Source organism: Silurus aristotelis, assembly GCF_946808225.1.
Source record: "Silurus aristotelis genome assembly, chromosome: 29".
NCBI classification, from domain to species: Eukaryota; Metazoa; Chordata; class Actinopteri; order Siluriformes; family Siluridae; genus Silurus; species Silurus aristotelis.
Window position 1 is genome coordinate 6,977,017 of NC_139602.1, and position 18,535 is coordinate 6,995,551.

General features: G+C 41.2%; 1 protein-coding gene across 3 annotated transcripts in view; it reads left to right on the forward strand.

Annotated features, from left to right (window-relative positions):
• Window positions 1-1,169: 1,169 nt before the first annotated feature.
• LOC310722515 (exostosin-1) overlaps window positions 1,170-18,535 on the forward strand; it is a 138,361-nt gene continuing 120,995 nt past the window's right edge. The window contains exons 1-2 of one of the 3 annotated variants that reach the window (XM_083535057.1): window positions 1,170-2,438; window positions 2,867-3,859. In XM_083535057.1, the coding sequence (XP_083391183.1) occupies window positions 2,946-3,859 (914 nt within the window). In that variant the 5' untranslated portion in view covers window positions 1,170-2,438; window positions 2,867-2,945. Of the gene's footprint in view, window positions 2,468-2,866; window positions 3,860-18,535 lie in introns of all 3 variants that reach the window. The other 2 variants (XM_083535056.1, XM_083535058.1) reach the window with 2 other exon arrangements.

An 18,535-nucleotide genomic window follows, 5' to 3' on the forward strand; every position in this document is an offset into this window, starting at 1 on the left:
GTGAAAGTATTGCAACCAGTGATGTATTTTTTGGGGGGAAATAAAATGAATGAATGAATGAATGAATGAATGAATGAATGAATGAATGAATGAAGTGTGCTGTTGAAAATGGATGGGGTTTGTGGTCACATTTAAATAATTGTTACAACCATAACTTTCATTGATTAATTTATTAAAATAAAATGAAATACATTTTTACATTAAGCATCATGCATGAAACAAGTTCCCGTTATTGATTATGCTATAGCCATTGTTTACTTGCATTCAAGTTAATACGAAACCACAAAAACTTCCACAACTTCAACACTTTCTCATCTTAAACATCTGTGATATGTATATTATTAGCCTTAAATGTAGTGTAATTACCAACACTGTCAGAGCTGCTGTTATAAAAAAATGTATCAAGACCTTGTGACCAACCAGATTTGGGAATCCAGCAATGCTGCAGTATAAACAAAGTAAAAAACTGATTTTCCTTTCTTTTCTTTTTATTTGCTGTTTACATGCCTTTTAGAAAGTGTCTTTTATTTTTTATTTTTTTTGTTTTTTTACTGTAGTTTTCTTAGTTTTGTGTAGTTTTTTTCTTTTGTTACTTTGTTGTTTAATTATTCACTTAAAAGACAGTTGATTTGTTTTACGGTATGTGCTGTATACGGTTGGAATAGCAATAAATAACTACTTGACTTGACTTCGAAGTTAAGAGAAGTCTAAAAATTCTTAAGTAAAAGTATAAAAAAATACCCAACTCTAAATGTATTTAACCTTCGAATATAGATAAAAACATTGAAAACTCCATTAACGCTTGTGTTCTTGCTCCAGCTTCTCACTTTACACAATTCACATATTCAATTTGTGAAAAACAAAAGAAAAAATATGGCATCGCTGGAGCAGAGAGGGTCAAGGGCCTTGCTCAAGGGGTCCAAGTGTTGCATCTTGCCAAAACTGGGGCTTAAACCTCCAACCCTCCAATCAGTAAACCAGAGCCTTAAGCACTGAAGGAGGGAATAATTACATGTTTCAAAACTAAAAATATAAGATATTACACATTACAACATAGAGAAGTAAAGATTTCCCAACATAAAAAAACTCTGATACAGAACCATGAACCTCTTTACCAGTACACCATTTTACACATGTATTTATAATTAACTTTAACACGTCATTTTTCAGTAAATTATCTTAAATCAAATAAATGGTACATAAATTAAAGAAAAAATAATTATTAATAAAAAATCAGCTTGCTGTTGGTTAGTGCACTAATCATTGCACTTCTGATTAGGAGGTTTTGAATTCAAATCACAGCTTAAAAACCTTCTTCTGAAATAGAAACAGTATCTTATTTAAGACAGAGAGAGATGAAGAATATTAACAGACAAGAAGCCAGAAGGAAAACATACTTTTCCTTCTTCTATCCTCAAAGCACAGTGTTGTTTAATCAAATCACAAATTTTTTTAATAACCATACGACCCATATGGCCTTTCATACTAGTATATATATATATATATATATATATATATATATATATATTTTTATGTCTCGATTGGCTCTCCATAGCGCTTCCCTTCAGATGATGCTGAGGCAGTTGCGCTCGCGCTCAGAGACTCGGTTTTGTCATCCGCGCGCGCGCTCAGATGCCGCTGAGGCGGACAGCGTGGGAAGAACGAAACCGTTAAGGATTTTTACCGCCATTTTTCTTTTAATCCTTCTTTCTTTTTTTTTTTTTTATCCTTCTCTCCTACCCTACCCAGAGCGGCAATTAGGACCGGACCGCGGTGACTCTGGCGCAAGGGGGATGTTCAGGTGTCGGCGCCGTTAAACAAACTTTTTGGCTACACGTGTGAGAGACCTGACAGGGACTTCCGGTTCAGCTGACAGGAATCTTGGCTGGGGGAAAAAAAAGACACCAAGTTTCTCTCAGAGCTGAAATAAGTTTTTTTTCAGCTTTTTATCCTGTCAAGATGGCTGCTTTCACCAAATCTGAAGATGATTCAAACTATAAACCTTTCTTAACCTATAGTATACATGTTAAAAGTTCTAAATCTGACTGGCTTTTGTTGTAAATTCACAGTTTCCTGCTGTTCCCGAAAGTCTGCTGAGATATCACTGAAGATGTCATGTCGACCAAAAAATGACAGGGCAGGTATAATAAGTCCTCGTCCTGGTAAGAATGATGAGCAGATTGGACCGATTGGTTTCGAAGCTTAGTTAGATTAGAGTACCCGGTTAGACACGTGTCTTCGAACTGGAATTCGGGATGGCGCTCTGCACATAAATATCCGAAACCGATCGATCATGTTTAATCCGTTTTGGCAAACGCGAACGGAGTTCCTTCAGGGAATAATATTCCATGTGTAAAATATTAGCATGACAGACTCCATGAGGAAAATGCTCCATCTTGCTGGAAATGATGCATGGATGTTCTCGACCGAAGCTGAAGGTTGGTTAACGTTGCACGCGCTCGAACAGGTGCGCCGCCGCCGTTTCCACCACTTCCTCTTAGCCTTCAAAGGATTTCACACACGGTTTCATGTAATTTCCATCACCTTTTTTAGCGTGTCAGTTGTCCGCTATGGATACGGTGCCTCGCAGGTTGATTTCATGCATGGGCTGGAATTTCGGTTAATTTCTGTGAAAACACATATTTCATCGAATGCTATGAAAAAAGTCTCCATTCTGCATGGCAAGTTTGGAATCATATTCAAAACTAATTCTGATTAGTATTAAAGCTAATAATTCAGTGTGTTAATGTCACGCACCCAGAATAGTGCATGCCGGTTGTCATCATCTTGCCCACACAGTTGATTTCAGTACAGTAAAAATTTCCTGGTTTTAGGCTAATCTGTTTGCATATGTGTCTGCTCACAGCGGCCCGTACTTTGGCACTATGCTCTAGCGCCAATATGAGAGTCTTCCTGGCGCGTTGAGCTTCTCCGTGCCAGTCCACATGCAGGCCAAGAAGCGCTACGTGCTAGCGTTGGCGGCGGCTTGCGCCACGCTGCTCGCTTACATCTGCACTCTGCACACCACCGAGCTCCAGGCGCACAGCGACGAGCTGCCCTTTTACGCCCTTCTCAACCACGCCGAGCAGTCGTACCTCTACTTGGAGGAGGTCGAACCGGAAGAGTACGGACCGCTGATGCTGCTGCGGCGCGAGATACAAAATAACATGTACAAGAGCCGGCGCTGTCGCATGGACACCTGCTTTGACTTCGGTCGGTGTCAGGGTGCTTTCCGGGTCTATGTGTACCCGCCAGGCACGAGCACGGTCACAGGGATTTCCGAGAATTACCGGAAAATTCTGGCCGCCATCGAGGACTCGCGGTTCTATACGAACGATCCAAGCGAGGCGTGCCTTTTTGTGCTTAGTGTGGACACGCTGGACCGTGACAGGTTGTCACCACAATATGTGCAGGATGTCAGAACTCAGATTCAGAACCTTCCACTGTGGAATGATGGAAGGAACCACCTGATCTTCAACCTGTACTCTGGAACATGGCCCGACTATGCTGAGGATTTGGGTTTTGATGTAGGCCAGGCCATGTTGGCCAAAGCCAGCATCGACGTGCAGAACTTCAGGCCCCGTTTCGATGTCTCGATACCTCTTTTTTCCAAAGACCACCCCCAGAAAGGTGGCGAGAAAGGTTTCTTGGCATCCAACAATGTCCCGCCTGCACGGAAATACCTTTTGGTGTTCAAGGGAAAGAGGTACCTGACAGGAATTGGTTCGGAAACCAGGAACGCTTTGTATCACATACATAATGGGGAAGATATGATTTTATTGACCACCTGTAAACACGGGAAAGACTGGGAAAAGCACAAAGACACTCGGTGTGACCAGGATAATGAAGAATACTCAAAGTAAGTTTGCAACTTTTATGACCCTGTTATTGGTCCAAGCTTGGTTGGCAAGTTTGATAAAGTTTCAGTCATTCAGATCAGTAAATATCGCACAGCATGAATCACGTTTATCAGTCCTTGTGCTGCAGTTGGTTCCGGTAGATTTTAGAAAATGAAAAGAATCCAGAGAAATAGAATGACGTCATTTGGCTGTGTTGCATCACAGAGTTATAGTGACGAGGGAACGTGTTTTCAGTGGAAAGGAATTGCTGTGATTTATGATATGTGCCTCAAAAACAAGGGAACAAATGATGCCTTTTAGAGTCTCGAAACTTGCCATTTTTTGTCCTTGGGCAACTCTATGAAACCTCCAGATGTTAACTGAACATTGTTTGTTGGCATCTTCGGGGTGAATTGCTTTTGTTGCACCTTACAAAACAGGGTGTTTGCTTTAGTGCACCATGGAAAAGACTTGGCTGTTATATATACCATGTTATATAGACACCACCACATAACATTAAGGCAACGTTCTCAGACAAAAAAGTTAAATGTAAATAAAGGATCACGTTGTTGGCCAGACTCTGGACTTCTCTTTTGCAGTTAAAGTCTAAGCCGGTGTGTGATTTATTATTTATTTATTTATGACTTGATGCATGATGGAATAGTGGGACACCGACTTGCGAAATCATCCGACCTTAATCCTGTATGAACATGGGATTATGCATCAAAGGCACAACATAATTTATTCATCAGTAGGGTGGGATCAATTTGACAGGCACATTCTCGTCAGGATCCCTGACAGGCCTAATTATTTGGGACGAAGTGACACGCGACTAATCGTCCATCTAACAGAAATGATGAAGAACTCGGAAAGTCTTCTGTATCCAGTTCTAAAATTTGTTGAGATATATAAACTTCTCGGGGGGTTGACTCTTCGAAACCCTGCTCTTGCAAGAATTGGATTGTTGTGAAGTGAGCAGTGTGCTACAAATAGAGACTGATTAGCTTTATTCAAGTGCACATGGTGATCACTTTGCCTTGTTATGAACGTGTCAGTGTTTTGTCGCATAAAAATACCTGATTCCTGGTGAGCAAATATGCAGATAGAGAATTCTAGACTTTATTACTGTTTTCAAATTAGTACCCAGCAGTTAAATACGGTGTTCTGTCAAACAGCTAAACCTTCATAATGTTGCTGAAAATGACAGATTTTTTCGAGGCACTTGACTAAAAAAAAAAGTCTTCTAGCTAAATATAGAGTGACGGTTTTTATGACTAATTTCTAAGATCTACAACAGATCAGATACAACATCACACAGTTTTTCAGTGCCCTACCTAATGCTCACCTACTCTATATTTCTTATTGACCTGAACTCATTTTACCAAAGATGTCAATACAGGGTGTTTGAAACCTTGGCAATTTGTATACAATGCCTTGCATATGTACCTTTCACGCATTTGTATAGTGTTACAAATCTACACAGCCCATAATATTTATCTGAAGGTGAAAAATCAGAAAGATTTCTTCAAATATAAAACTCTAAAATACGCTATTGATCTCTATGACATGAACGGGATCTCGATCTAAGTTTCTCGTTTGTTAGAAAACACACCTAAACAAGTGGAAGGCCAGGCGGACGCAAGGGCGTATAAAGGAACCCTTTTTTTTTTAATACAAATAGTATCTAAAAGGAGTTATCTGAAGGCTTGAACAGTGAAACAGGTATAGGTCCGGTGCAACCAGTGCTACCAAACATGAACACTGGGGTATATACTGTATATTTATATATATATTCTGTATATAACATTATGACCTGTAATCCGGTGAACATTTTGCCCTCAAAGTTGTTGTGTTAGAAGAAAAAATGGGGATTTGATCGAGTTTGACAAATTGTGACGTCTAGACGACTGGGTCAGAGCATCTCCAAAACTGCAGATTTTGTGGGCTTTTCCCAGTCTGCATTGGTCTGTATCTATCAAAAGTGCTCCAAGGAGGGAACAGTGGTAAACCGGCGACAGGGTTATGCGTTGCCCACCTAGGAAAGAAAGGCAGGCCTGTGTGGTCCAATCCAACAGACGAGCTCCTAGGACTGTTTCGGCAGCAAAAGGGGGACCAACATGTTATGCCTGATCAGTAGCCATAAAGTTATGTCTGATTAGTGTATTTATAAGACACAGAAGTATAGACAGCTGTGACTGGGAAAACACATATGGCAACAATGCGGAAGTCTGTAGCAATGCGAGCCAGACTGTGGCAGGCAGAACTATGTAAACCCTCTCTTAGGTGCATGGAAGGAGGATATTTCCTGACACCAATAAGCAAACATGCTCAGGACATGGTTCGTGGAACAGTATTTGTAGGGTTTGGTTGTAAATAATGTACTTAATTAAATCCAGAAATTAATAAATGATTATGGCACAACGTTGTCCGGCTAAAGAAATATATATCGGATAAAGACCAAACTGAAAAGTTCTACAAGTTAAGTCGGCGATGTAGATCACCATACAAAGGTATTTTAGAAACCCGACAACATTTAGGCTAGTCAAAGTTTGGCCAAAACTACAATGATGCATGGTGGTGGAAGCATCTTGTTGAGAATTACCCATAGCCTCTCAGCCAGTTTTTCTGGCTGATGACCTGTTTCATCCAGTCACTGACTTTTGCTGATTGTCCAACCTACTTCCAAAAGTCAACAAGCATTGTGTGGAAAAAATAACTTTGCAATCATGCATAACCATGTCACAGACATTGTGCTAATGGTCCAGTTTTAGGTGAACCTTTCAATTTGTCAGAGGTTTTTTACTCCATACCCTGGACAATAAAGCTTATAAATAACCCTGGTTTTGTATTAGAGGGCTATAAGCACACTCTAATGAGGGAATACTCATCTGTAGTTTAAGTGAAGTAATATATGGCTCGCTAGCCTGCAAATTAAAGCTCGAGGTCTCGGCCAGCACACACTTACAGTTTAAATAAATTGGAAAGGATTTCAAAGTGGCGGTGCGGTCAATAATTGGCGCTCTGTTAAATTAAGTAGGAGCTCAGAGCCCGAGGAAGAGCGCATTCCTTAAACACACACTCGCTCACTCAGTCACACACTTCCCGCTGTGCTGGGGTGGATTAAAAATGAGCCTCGCATAATTCTGGAATGACAGCGCATGGCACACACACACACACACACACACACTTACACACACACCTGCGCCCTCGTAGTCGATGCTTGATTTCATTATCGAGCGCCTCCGAGTCAATGAGAGGCCCGATTCCGAATGCTGTCAGATGTCTTTGTCAGTTTCCTGTTCATTTGCGCCTGCAGGAGAAAGGGAGGCGAGGCGAGGCGGATGGAGGGATAAAGGAAGGAGACAGAAAAGGAAAACCCCCCCGCCGATAAGATGTATCGGCTGACTCTAAATTAGAGGTGTTCACGACCTGCAGATTCATCACGGAGGGAGGGACACGCAGAGAAAGAGAGAGAGAGAGAAAGAGAGAGACGAATGAAGGGATGTTTTAATAGAGGTACAGTATGATCAAATGCAAGAGGTTCAATACGGTGAGAAGGCGCTTTAATTAGTGTGCGTGTTTTTGTTTTAGTAATAGATCAGTTTATCTTTGAGAACAAAATGCTTATAAATCTGTATATCAGAGGTTTTTTTTTTGTGGAATATACCATATAGAAGAATATCCCTTAGACCATTCTCAGTAAATGGGCGGTGCGATGAAGCAGTGAGTTTGTCCTGAAGATTTTTCCATAACAAAAAACTTCCTAACCACAGCAACTCACTGCAACAGACACTGGAGACTCCTTGAAAATGGCACGTTCAGTATCGAGCATCATTCAATTGTTACCATCACCACCTCCATTTAAGAAACTTTCTAGGGACAATGAACCCGTTGCAAGTGTGGAAACGATGTTCTATGAAATAACACTGTATGTAAAATTTGGATAGTTTGCCTTAAGGTGCAAAATGCTAACGTATCTAGAGGCATTTTATCCGGAACCTTCTTCCACGATACTGGGTCGAACCCGGTGGTTGGGGGACCCCTGGTCCAAGTTGTCATTCTTGAACTGATTTCACATACATCTTGTGCCCTGTTCAGGCGGGCTTATTTGATCTTTCCCACAGGTGGAATGCTTTGAAGTTTTCCCGCGAATTTTCCACAAAACTCTTTGTTTTTTCACATTCACACTGGTGGTCCCAAGCCCGAATAAATGGGAAGGGTTGCGTTAGGAAGGGCATCCAGCGTGAAAACGTGCCAAATCAAACATGCGGAGGATCCGCTGTGGCAACTCCTAACTGGAGAAGCCGAAAGGAAGTTTACACTCCATTTGCACAACGTGTATAAAAAAGCTCCAAAGAGATAATGGGTCTTTTTTTTTTTTTTTTGGTTCAGCAACAATTTGAACATTAATCACAAGAAGCACCCATTTTTTCCAGCATGTGATTCATGAAGTGTTTACAGACTGAATAGAGCAATTTACAGCAGTCAAACCTACACAAGGCAACATCTGAATAGAAAATCACTTACAAGGGAATCCAGATAAGACTTAAATCATCAGTGCAGAGTTTGGCGAAGAATAGTAAATCATTCAGCCTGGAATGTTCTCAGAGGAGGACGCAGAACAAACCAGGGACATGGTTTGCGAAAGCAAAGTGGTGCCCCGGTAAAATAGGAATTTACCCCACAAGCAGATTAAAATCAATCCTGCCCAGATTGGCCTTCATCCATATTCATTCATTGGGGTTATTTTGTCATGCAGATCTGGCAATGTGTATTCGCATATTCATGTATTTGTGCAGGTCTTCCTTGCACTTCCCAATCAGCCCTGACCCATAAAGGTTTGGACTCCACAAGACATCTGAAGGTGTGTCATGGTATCTAGCCCCACTACGTTTTTGTGAGGAAGCCTCCATGGATATTGTTTGTCCAGCACATCCAACAGATACTTGATCTGGTTCAAGATCTTTGGAATTTGGAGTCAAGACTTTTGCTCCCCTGAACAATATTTGCATTGTGACAATGCAATGGTGTCCAAACAGGGACTATCGAGCTGAATCTCCGCAGGAGCCAAATCTGGCAGGTGGGGTGGGTGCAGAAGTGAGATCACGTGGATTGTTCACGCGCAATTTGGCCAATGGTTTCAACATTTTAGGGGATTGATTGTATTTAAGGTCTTCCGGATTTCTCGTCGTGGTTTTATATCATACTGCTCTAAAAGTAAATCTGTATTGGAATCCCTTAATGGCTGTGTACACTTGATGACCTCATAGTAAACATTTCCTTTTCTAGCTTTTGGAGAGAAAGGCAGGTGGAGAATAGTTGAAACCGGAGCAACAGTTGAGCAGCCGAGAGAGAGAGAGAGAGAGAGAGAGAGAGAGAGAGAGAGAGAGACTTGAGGGAGAGTATGACAAGATGAGATTGGAACAGGCCACCTGCTGTGATGTGTTCAGTAACAGTGTAATGTGTCAGTGGGAGTCACACTTTAAACCTCTATAATGAGGAGCCATGAGGAGAAACAGCACCTTCCAGAAATACCCCCATCTATACGTGGTTCTTCGCCAAAGTGAAAAACCGAAAGACTGGTTTGTTATACAAGATTGAATGTAGCTATAAATAGATAAATGTATACCATGTTATTCAAATAAATAATTTATTAATTGATCAATAATAAGAAAAACGCTACTCGTTGGGAAATTGGTGTAAACCACACGTCATTATGTTGTTAAAGGGAAATATTCAGCCCCAGGGTGCTAACATCAGTTCGGTTTCATTACACCGCTCCATCATTGTTTATTTGTGCTAATATCACTAAGCACGGTTAACTCACCTCCCTGTAATCAGCGAAGCAGTGCGAAACCCTGGCTTTACCCTCAACCCCTCAGGTCATACACTCGATACTTGGATTGGATTCTTCCACATTTGGATAAAAGCTCTTCATTTCGTCTCCTGGCTTCTTGAGTGCCAGCCAAAATCTGGGCTTTTTTACCCCCTGTTTTTTAAAGCCAGGGATAAATACATAAATAACATGAACGCCATATTAATGATGAACCCATAGACACGAAATGCCAGAGGGTTCCCTGTCTACAGATTTCGATATTCGAGTATCACCGGAAATCTACTGTCTAGCTGAGTTTTCACAATTTGCTTCTGCCAGCAAGCAGTTCCTGACCCCATGCCATCTGATGTGTATATATACAAACTATATATATATATTTGTTAAAAATTGAATTTATTTATTTATTTTTTACTTGTGTACTGTGTTAAGCCAATCAATAATCCCAAGCAGCTGCAGAGCTCTTTGGTTGATTTGTGTGTGTGTGTGTGTGTGTGTGTGTGTGTGTGTGTGTGTGTGTGTGTGTGTGTGTGTGTGTGTGTGTAGAGTTGAGCTCTGCACTAATAACTTGCCTGCTCTTGTATGAACCTACACCCCACACACACCACACACACACACACACACACACACACACACACACACACACACACACACACACACACACACACACACAATACACACACTGTCTTCGTCTCAGTCTGTTTCCTTTTCGTTCCTCTCTGTCAAACCGACACACACACACACACACACACTCTCTCTCACAGCTCAGTATAATGAGCGAATATTATTGTTTTATGTAAATGTCTGGAATGACACACTATACAATCTGCAGCAGGTGGCCTCCTGGGCTTGATTGATATTTCAGCTAACACATTTCTCCGCAGGAGGGGCCACGTATACGCGTGTGTGTGTGTGTGTGGAATTTGTAACACCATGTGTGCATGTATTCAGCATATATTTCTTTTGCTCATAGATTAGTGATGGAAAGAAGTGTGTAAATGCATTCTGCATATTTTGTTTTGTACCTTTGGGAACCACCAAACCACAAAAAAACATAACACCAAGCCATAAAACATACAAGGTTCCTTTTGTGCCACCAGATCAGCATTGACCTAGCGAGGACTGGACTATCGCTCTTCCTTGAAATTTATTTTGGTAGCTACTAACCTCCGCCCACTGGGAACTTTCCACAAGACCTCTGCTTTGGAGATGCTCTGATAAAGTCTGGACATCACAAAAGGTTTTACGCTTGCCCATTCTTCCTGCTTCCAACACACCAACTCTGCAAATTGCTGTCCTTGCCAGGTGCCACAAGGTAATCAATAGTATTCACTTCACATGTCAGTGGTCTCATATTATGTGTGGCTGATTTCGCAAGTGTCGCACTTGTGGGCGTGTCTTATTATGCATCTCAGAGCAAGGACTAAGGGCCAGGACACATCACGCAGTCGGTTGGCTTCAGTTATTTTTTCGGATTTGGCTCTATTTGGACGGCGTTAGCTGTTTTTCGGCGGCAGAGCTCGTCCGCGGTAAAGAGAACTGTTGGCTATTCAGCACAGGGGGGGGGGGGGGGGATGGAACTGATGGAAAGCAAACAAACGACGGAGTAAAGACAGACAGACACATCTTTATTGACATTGCATAGTACAGGTTAATCCTGATCTCTGGGAACTTCAGCTTCCTGACATTAAGATTTGCCCAAATCTTTTTAGCGTGCAATGCAATTTACTTTACAGTGTGACAACAATTTTATGACTAAGACCAATCAGTCATTTTCTCCCTCTTTTTTCATTATTATTTTTTTATTCATTTTGCTCCGAAAGGACGAAAAATAAAAACACAACGAATAAGAGCAGGGAGTTTGGTGTCATATTACATCCTCTCTGGAGTCACCAGAGTACCACCAAAAGTAATAAGTTGAGTCAATCACGAGTTCCTTGTTGTTTTCTTTTCTTTTCGTGTTTTTTTTTTTTCTTCCTTAGCAGGAAATGCAATATACAAACACCGCTGGTCAACTAAGATTGATGACATCCAGAGGAGGAGAGGGGAATGCAGGAAATATCTGCTTGTGGCGGTATTGATCTCTAAAATGAATAAATCATGTGGTTGCCTCTGATATTTCCACCTTGTACTTAGTTGTGTTGCCACTGGCCATGAATGCAGGATGTGTTCGTTTTCAGCTCGAGATAAGCAGGTTTCATATTTATGCTCTCAGCTCAGAGGAAACGAGTCTTGCAGAGTTAGCATCAGTAAAAAAAAAACAACAACAACAACAACGGCCACATTTCATTTGTTCCCGGCACCAGAGCACAGGTGAGAACAGCTTTTTTTATATTATTAAATTTTTTACTATTAATACTTTATGCTAACTCCATTTTTCTCCTTATGTCAATTCGGACATATTTACTCGAAAAGCCCTTTAAAATTTGGGATTTGGGCTATAAATGTTGGTTTGACCTTTAAATGTAGGTAGGGATACATTTCACCTCTACAAGTGGGCGGGGCTGACAATAAAATAATTGCTCATGCACAACTATGGGAATAGCCATAAACGTAGGCAGGCAAATTCTTACGTGTAAAAGTGAGCGGGGTCATCTACAGTTACGTATAAATAGAGGCAGGATTATTTTTAATAGCAAAAGTGGGCGGGGTTATCTTTAAACCTAGGTAATGTTAAAGTTGACTATAAATGCAGGCAGACTTATTCTTACTAGCAAATGTGGGCGGGGCAATCTCTAAACATTCCCGATTCCACCTTTAAAAGAATGCGGGTTTTCCTTCGAGCACCACGAAGGCGCAATATTTTTCTCAATATCGCCCCCCGGCTGAGTTGCGCTGCCGTCACATTTCCTTCTCAAGACCGTCTGTCTTTATTGAGTACGGGAGATGGGGAGCACGTCTTAAGAGAGTTAAAGGACACGAACACGTTCTTGTAATTCTCAGATAGGTGTCGCGTGGATCGAAGCGGAGCCGTGACCGGCTTGCGTTAGGACAAATCTTTGCAAACGCGCGGCCGACTGCCGAGACGGAAGGCCGCTTATAGAAACGAGCGCCTGTTGCTAGGGCGTGCAAGTTGGCGTGAAGCAAAACAGAAAACCGGAGGAAGATAAAAAGAAGTGCGGAGATTGTTAAGAAGGCTTTATGAGGGGAACCGCAAAGACAAGGCCATTGTGTCTATAGAGGCGAGTCCTGGCGCTTTCATTGTCGTCAATTTACATGGTGTAAAACACACACACACACACACACACACACACACACACTTTGGATTGCTTAGTTGTGCATGAAAAAGATGTAAAAAGCTGTGTGTGTGCGTGCGGTATCTCCGTGCCCACGTACCGTTAAACAAACAAGGTCACAGCTTTGATTTGTGACTCCATCTGGCAGGTCGGTCATTTTTATGGCCGTGTTTATGAAAGGTGACATCAGCATGAATAACCCTTCCATTCTGTTCACACGGTCATTTAATATCCATCCACCTGTCCGACTCGGCTCTGTCTCGAGTTCTGTCTCATGCACACACTTTTACATACACTCCTCTTCCCTGTACGATTACTTTACGATGCTACACACCCCAGCGCTATTGAAGTCTTATTCCGATTGGTTAAAAAAGTGATGCTTCTTTCTCTTTGGCGGCAGCTCAAGACTGTAGCCCCGTAAACGTCCTGATTGGCGGTCCTATAGTAACACTCGTTAGTGATCGTAAGATTCAGCGATTCGTGAAAGTCTACGATGTAAAAGTGCACTTTTGTATTGCGTTCTCTCAGCGCTATGGGAACAAGATGTATCACAACACTGCGGAGACTCGAGGCGTATAGAATACAGATTGACATGGCAGAGGTAGAGCTATAACTGCCTGTAGACACAACAAAAAAAAAGTCTGGTTTCATTGAATCTTTTGTTGTGTTTTTTTCCCCCTTCCTCAAGTCATTAGTTAAGTCATTGGGCTTTTTAGCAGGAGGTCATGAGTTCAAATTGCAGCACTACCAAGCTGCCACTGCTGGACCCTTGAGCAAGGCTTTTAACTGATAAGTTGCTCTGGATAAGGGCGTCTACCAAACACCATAAATGTTTGGTTGCATAATGAGGACATTTTTCCCCCAAAAATTCATCGAGCCCTCATACACCGGCTTTTCGAAAGACCGGCCGGCTTTTCGAAGGAGTGTGTTAAATTCAGGATATCAGTGTCAAAGTGGAGATGAAGTGTGTGTGAAAAAGAGAATAATAATAAAAAGGAACTCCAGGCGCCACGAACGCCGCCTTTATTACCTCCAGAGGCATTATACAGATCTATAACCACGGGCAAATGAATTGTTTCCACTAACCCTAATTATGAAAAAGCATCCAGGAGTAGCGCGGTAAGCATTTCGAAGCGTCGCTACTTTTCAGTTTGATAAATCTCCAGCTGTATACGCTGTCCACTTTCAGGACCAGTGCATTTATTTACAAAAAAAAAATTATAATTGTTTTACAGCAACATCAATACCGACTTTCCCAGAATTTCCTGGCTGAAAAACGCGAAGCGGCCGCCGTGAGCTCTACATCCGTTACATCGGCGTTGATATTTATCAGACGGAGTCATACTTCATTTTCTCTTTGCTTCCATTTCGTTTGACCTTCACGGAAACCGTCGGCAGGTTCGTCCGCGCACTTACCGATGCGCATCAGTATCGCTGTATCCATCTTTGTCGATCTTCTCTTCTGATCAAACATTGTAATGTTCGTTAGATACAAGTCAATCAATCCTAATTTCCACTTTCGCCATACGCTGCGGAAAAATTCTCGATGTTTATTTCCTCTCTTTATTATTTTTTTTATATTTAGAATAAAAATTTTTTTTATTGTGCTGTTAGAAATGAAACAAATATATTTATAAAAAAAATCAATCACCCCTTGAAAATCTTTAGCGACCCCTAGTGGTACTGGGTACTGTCACTGTAAAAAGTATATGTGACAAGTATACAATTTTGTTATTTTTTTTTTTCTTATGCCCTTTCTTACCTTCTCCCGTTCATTCTTTGCCTTTCATTCTTTTCTTTCTGTCTGTCTAAGTTAAGTGTTAATAAGGGGACCAAGCACCAAAAGTGTACAACCAATCTATTGTTGTTCTAACTTTTCTTTTGCGGTAAAGAAATTACTTTGGAACCCTGACTCAAAACTTGGGATTTGCAAATAATCTTCAGGACAGTGCGCCCTACACATCAAAGTTCCCAATAGCATGCTTAAAATGCTTACTTCTTAAATAAGTCTGAATTCTCGCGCTCGCAGCTATTGTTTTTAAGTTCTACCAACCCCACCCCCTTGCACACACATGTAGTGGAGTGTGTTAGCATGCTGTAGGCTCGTTAGTCACAGGGATTGGATTGCTAATGCTGACACTTTCAAAACACTATTTAAAATGCACACACACACACACACACACACACACACACCGTGTATTCAGAGAAAGGTGAGGTAGTCTAATTAACAGCATTGTACCTATTTAAAAGAGTATGCTCCATTTCACCTTCAGTAATGTGAGCAGAAATATGAGAAGACAGCATCTGGTAGGAAATGTTTTTACACTCAAGGCTTATTATTATTTTACGTTTCCCATGAATTCCAAAATGTCGAACACAATGAAAACCTAAACGATTTCGAAAAGGAGTAATTAGCGAAGCAGTTTTCAATCCCTAGTGCAGATACAACGATTTACACACCGCAAAAAAAAAGCCGTCAAAATATACAAAATAAATCCATGATTTAAGAAGATGTTGGCTAGAAACTAGTCAAATGATCTGCCCATGCAGTGCAGCAACAAAATGGTTACAAATAAAACAAACACTTATTCCAATATTCGATTTACTGTAATTTACCTAAAACTAGCTTCTTAATTTTTTTATTGTATTTATTTTTTTTTTTTTTAAACAGTTTGCTACTAAACAAGAGATGTGCCTTTTAATTTAATACATTCTTAAAATCACGCACAGATGCGTATTATGAACAATTATTTATAGTTGTATAGAAATCGTTACTTTTCAAAAGACTTCAACGTTTTGCGACATAAAACATCGCTGAATGTATTTAGTTTTTTACTGAACATTGAAAGATTTTCAGCTTGAGAAACTGAAATCAAACTGCAGAACAACTTCCTGTATTAAAAAGCCATAAGTTCCTTGTATAAAGACTTACTGCAGATTATATTCATTTGTTATTATTTTGGAATGAATTTTAAATATTTACATTTGGAATAAATAATACTAAAGTCCTAAGAGTGATTATTGAGTGATATAATACGCATCTGTGCTAGAAATAGGATTGTAAGCCTTGACTAGTTTTTGCATTGCAAAACGGATTGGCCACGCCCACTTTTGCATTAGAACCAAACAAGAAATCAAACCCGATATTTTCTATCTAAATAAGGAGTACGTACATGTTCTACGTGGGTTGAAATGTTCATGCAAACTCGATCAGAATGAATACAGACGTGGTCCGTGAACTTTGCGCCGATTATTGTGAAAACCATGATCTTTCAAGACCTGTAAAAATTCCCAACCCCCATCACAATGCAGCTCGAATTTCTGTGAACACTTAAGCCAGGTCCACTTGATTGTAGCCACCATTTGGTCGTCTGAGACAAATTTTGAAAAACAATGTAATCGTAAGTGAAATCTTTTAATCGCTGGTTTGTTCACCGACAGCCGATTAATGGCCGTCACGATAATTCTTTTCATACGATGAAATTCTGTCAGTGTCTAAAGCAGGCAACCTAATTGCCTGAACTCAAGTATTTAAACTTATAAACATGTACATATACATGTAAAACTTTGCTTTCTGGTGCCCCCTCAACCGCCAAGTTTGCCTATGCCTACAAACGATGCTTGTCTGAAGATTTCAAACTCTTTTCTGCAGTGTGACGCCCGTCAAACCAAGAACCAATAGGAGCGCTGAACCCGCAATTACAGCGAAGTTACAGCGACTTTATACCCCCTTGTAGAAAATGACGAAACGAGTCAGGTGGACAGTACAGCAATAAAAGCACTTGAGTGGTGGATGGAAATGGAGTGTTTGTATGACGTTTTTATGTTCGAGGCAGGAACAAAATGAATGCTACTGTTTGCTAGATACCATGTTAGCAAGAGAACGCAGGTCTGAACGTGCCACGGATCGTGCAAACAACAAAAAATCTTGCCGTGTGCGCCTGGTCAATCGTCTTTCTTCAGATGTTTGTCCTGACATAAAAAAACCCTCTCATGGATCAGCGATTTGAATCCCAGACCCACTTCTCTTTACGGACCCTTACCACGCCACTGTGTCGAGTGAGCGACCTCTTGTTATTAGCCGGGTTTGAAAATGTACGAGGTGAAAATCTTCGCCGGAGGGGGGAACCGTTATGTTGGCCTCTAAACTCTCAGCAGTCTATCACTCGGTAAGGTGTGCGATTGGCCGGATCGTGCTCAGACTCTATGGTATTTACGGGCAAATCCGGGATAAAAGGTGCCACAGCCTTGCTTCTTTAATATGACCCTGAGGTAGTCCGTATGCAAATTAGATTTTTCCAAGAAATCTGAAAACGGATTGTCTGTCCATTGTCTGTGGAAAAAAGAAAAAGAAACGAGTGTAGGGAGGGGGAAAAAAGGGGATTGATTTATTGGACGGTGCCGCCTCGGAGAGCGTGACCCTCTCTGGGACCTGAATATGGATTCAATAATACAGTGATGGAGAGACGGAGAGCAATGGAGTGATTGAGTGATAGCTTAAGGGAGGGATGGATGGATGGAGGTACTCATTTGATATGGGCTGTTTTTATTGAGTGAGCTGTGCACTCCGGGGCTCTCGCCGCTCTGCGGCTCACACGCATACATGAGCTCAGGGGTCAAGAGATTTTTCCTGGCAGATTGTCCTGAATATTTGAAGAGTTTTCGTAGCAAATCATATCGCTTTAAATATTATGAAGGTGCACATAAAAAAAGCGGACGATCTGGAGAAATTCTCGTTTGCCGACACATTTAAAGGGATTTTGATTGCGTTCAAGTACCAAACAGGGGTCTTTATGGTAGACTGAGTTTGGGACCGCTAAGCCGCAACTGGTTTTAGGTCGAAAAAACTTCTGGAGAAAGAGGTTTTGGCAAAAACAGGTTTTTACTGTTACACCAAGTCTTTGAACCCTCATGTACCCCAAATTCTCATTTGTATCCGTTTATTGTTATGAAATGTTAGGAAGCTGGGGTCAAAGTGTAGGGTGAACCTAGAGAACTGAGGGTTAACGCCCTTGGCAATACCGGGTCTTAAACTCAGGACCTTCTGATTAATGCAGATAAATTTAAAAAACTGCGTTTTTGTCTAAAAACGCTCGCGTCCACACTTTCTCAAAAGTTGCTTATTGGTCGTGTTATGTTCCTGTATTGCATTTAAACAAAACGTAAGATGCTTCGACCCGTGTCATTTACGCCCGGCAAATGCAGACTTTCCGGCTCTTTGAAACATTGTGGCAATGACATAAAAATGGTGTTTTCAAACGTATCCATTCTGGAGAGCGTTTTCGAAAAGCTTCACTTACTGAAAAAGGCGTCACAGTGTGGACAGGATGCTAAAACAGAAAGAAATATATGCATTTTCAAACAAAATTGTATTAGCGTGGACATTGCAAACGGAGGCCTTTGAAAAACGCTGGCGTGTTTTTAGTCGTTGCTGCGGCGTTTTAAAGAAACGGTGGAAATGATGCAGGTTCGAAGCATCTTGTGTTTTCTTTATTCGCAGTTCGGAGACGTGTGCATGGAGAGCAGATCTTCATAAAGCTTTGTGTTCAGTGGCTTGTCATGCTGAAACAGATTTGGGTTTCCTAGTTCACATGGAGGGAAAATGTCATGCTAGCACTGCGATACAA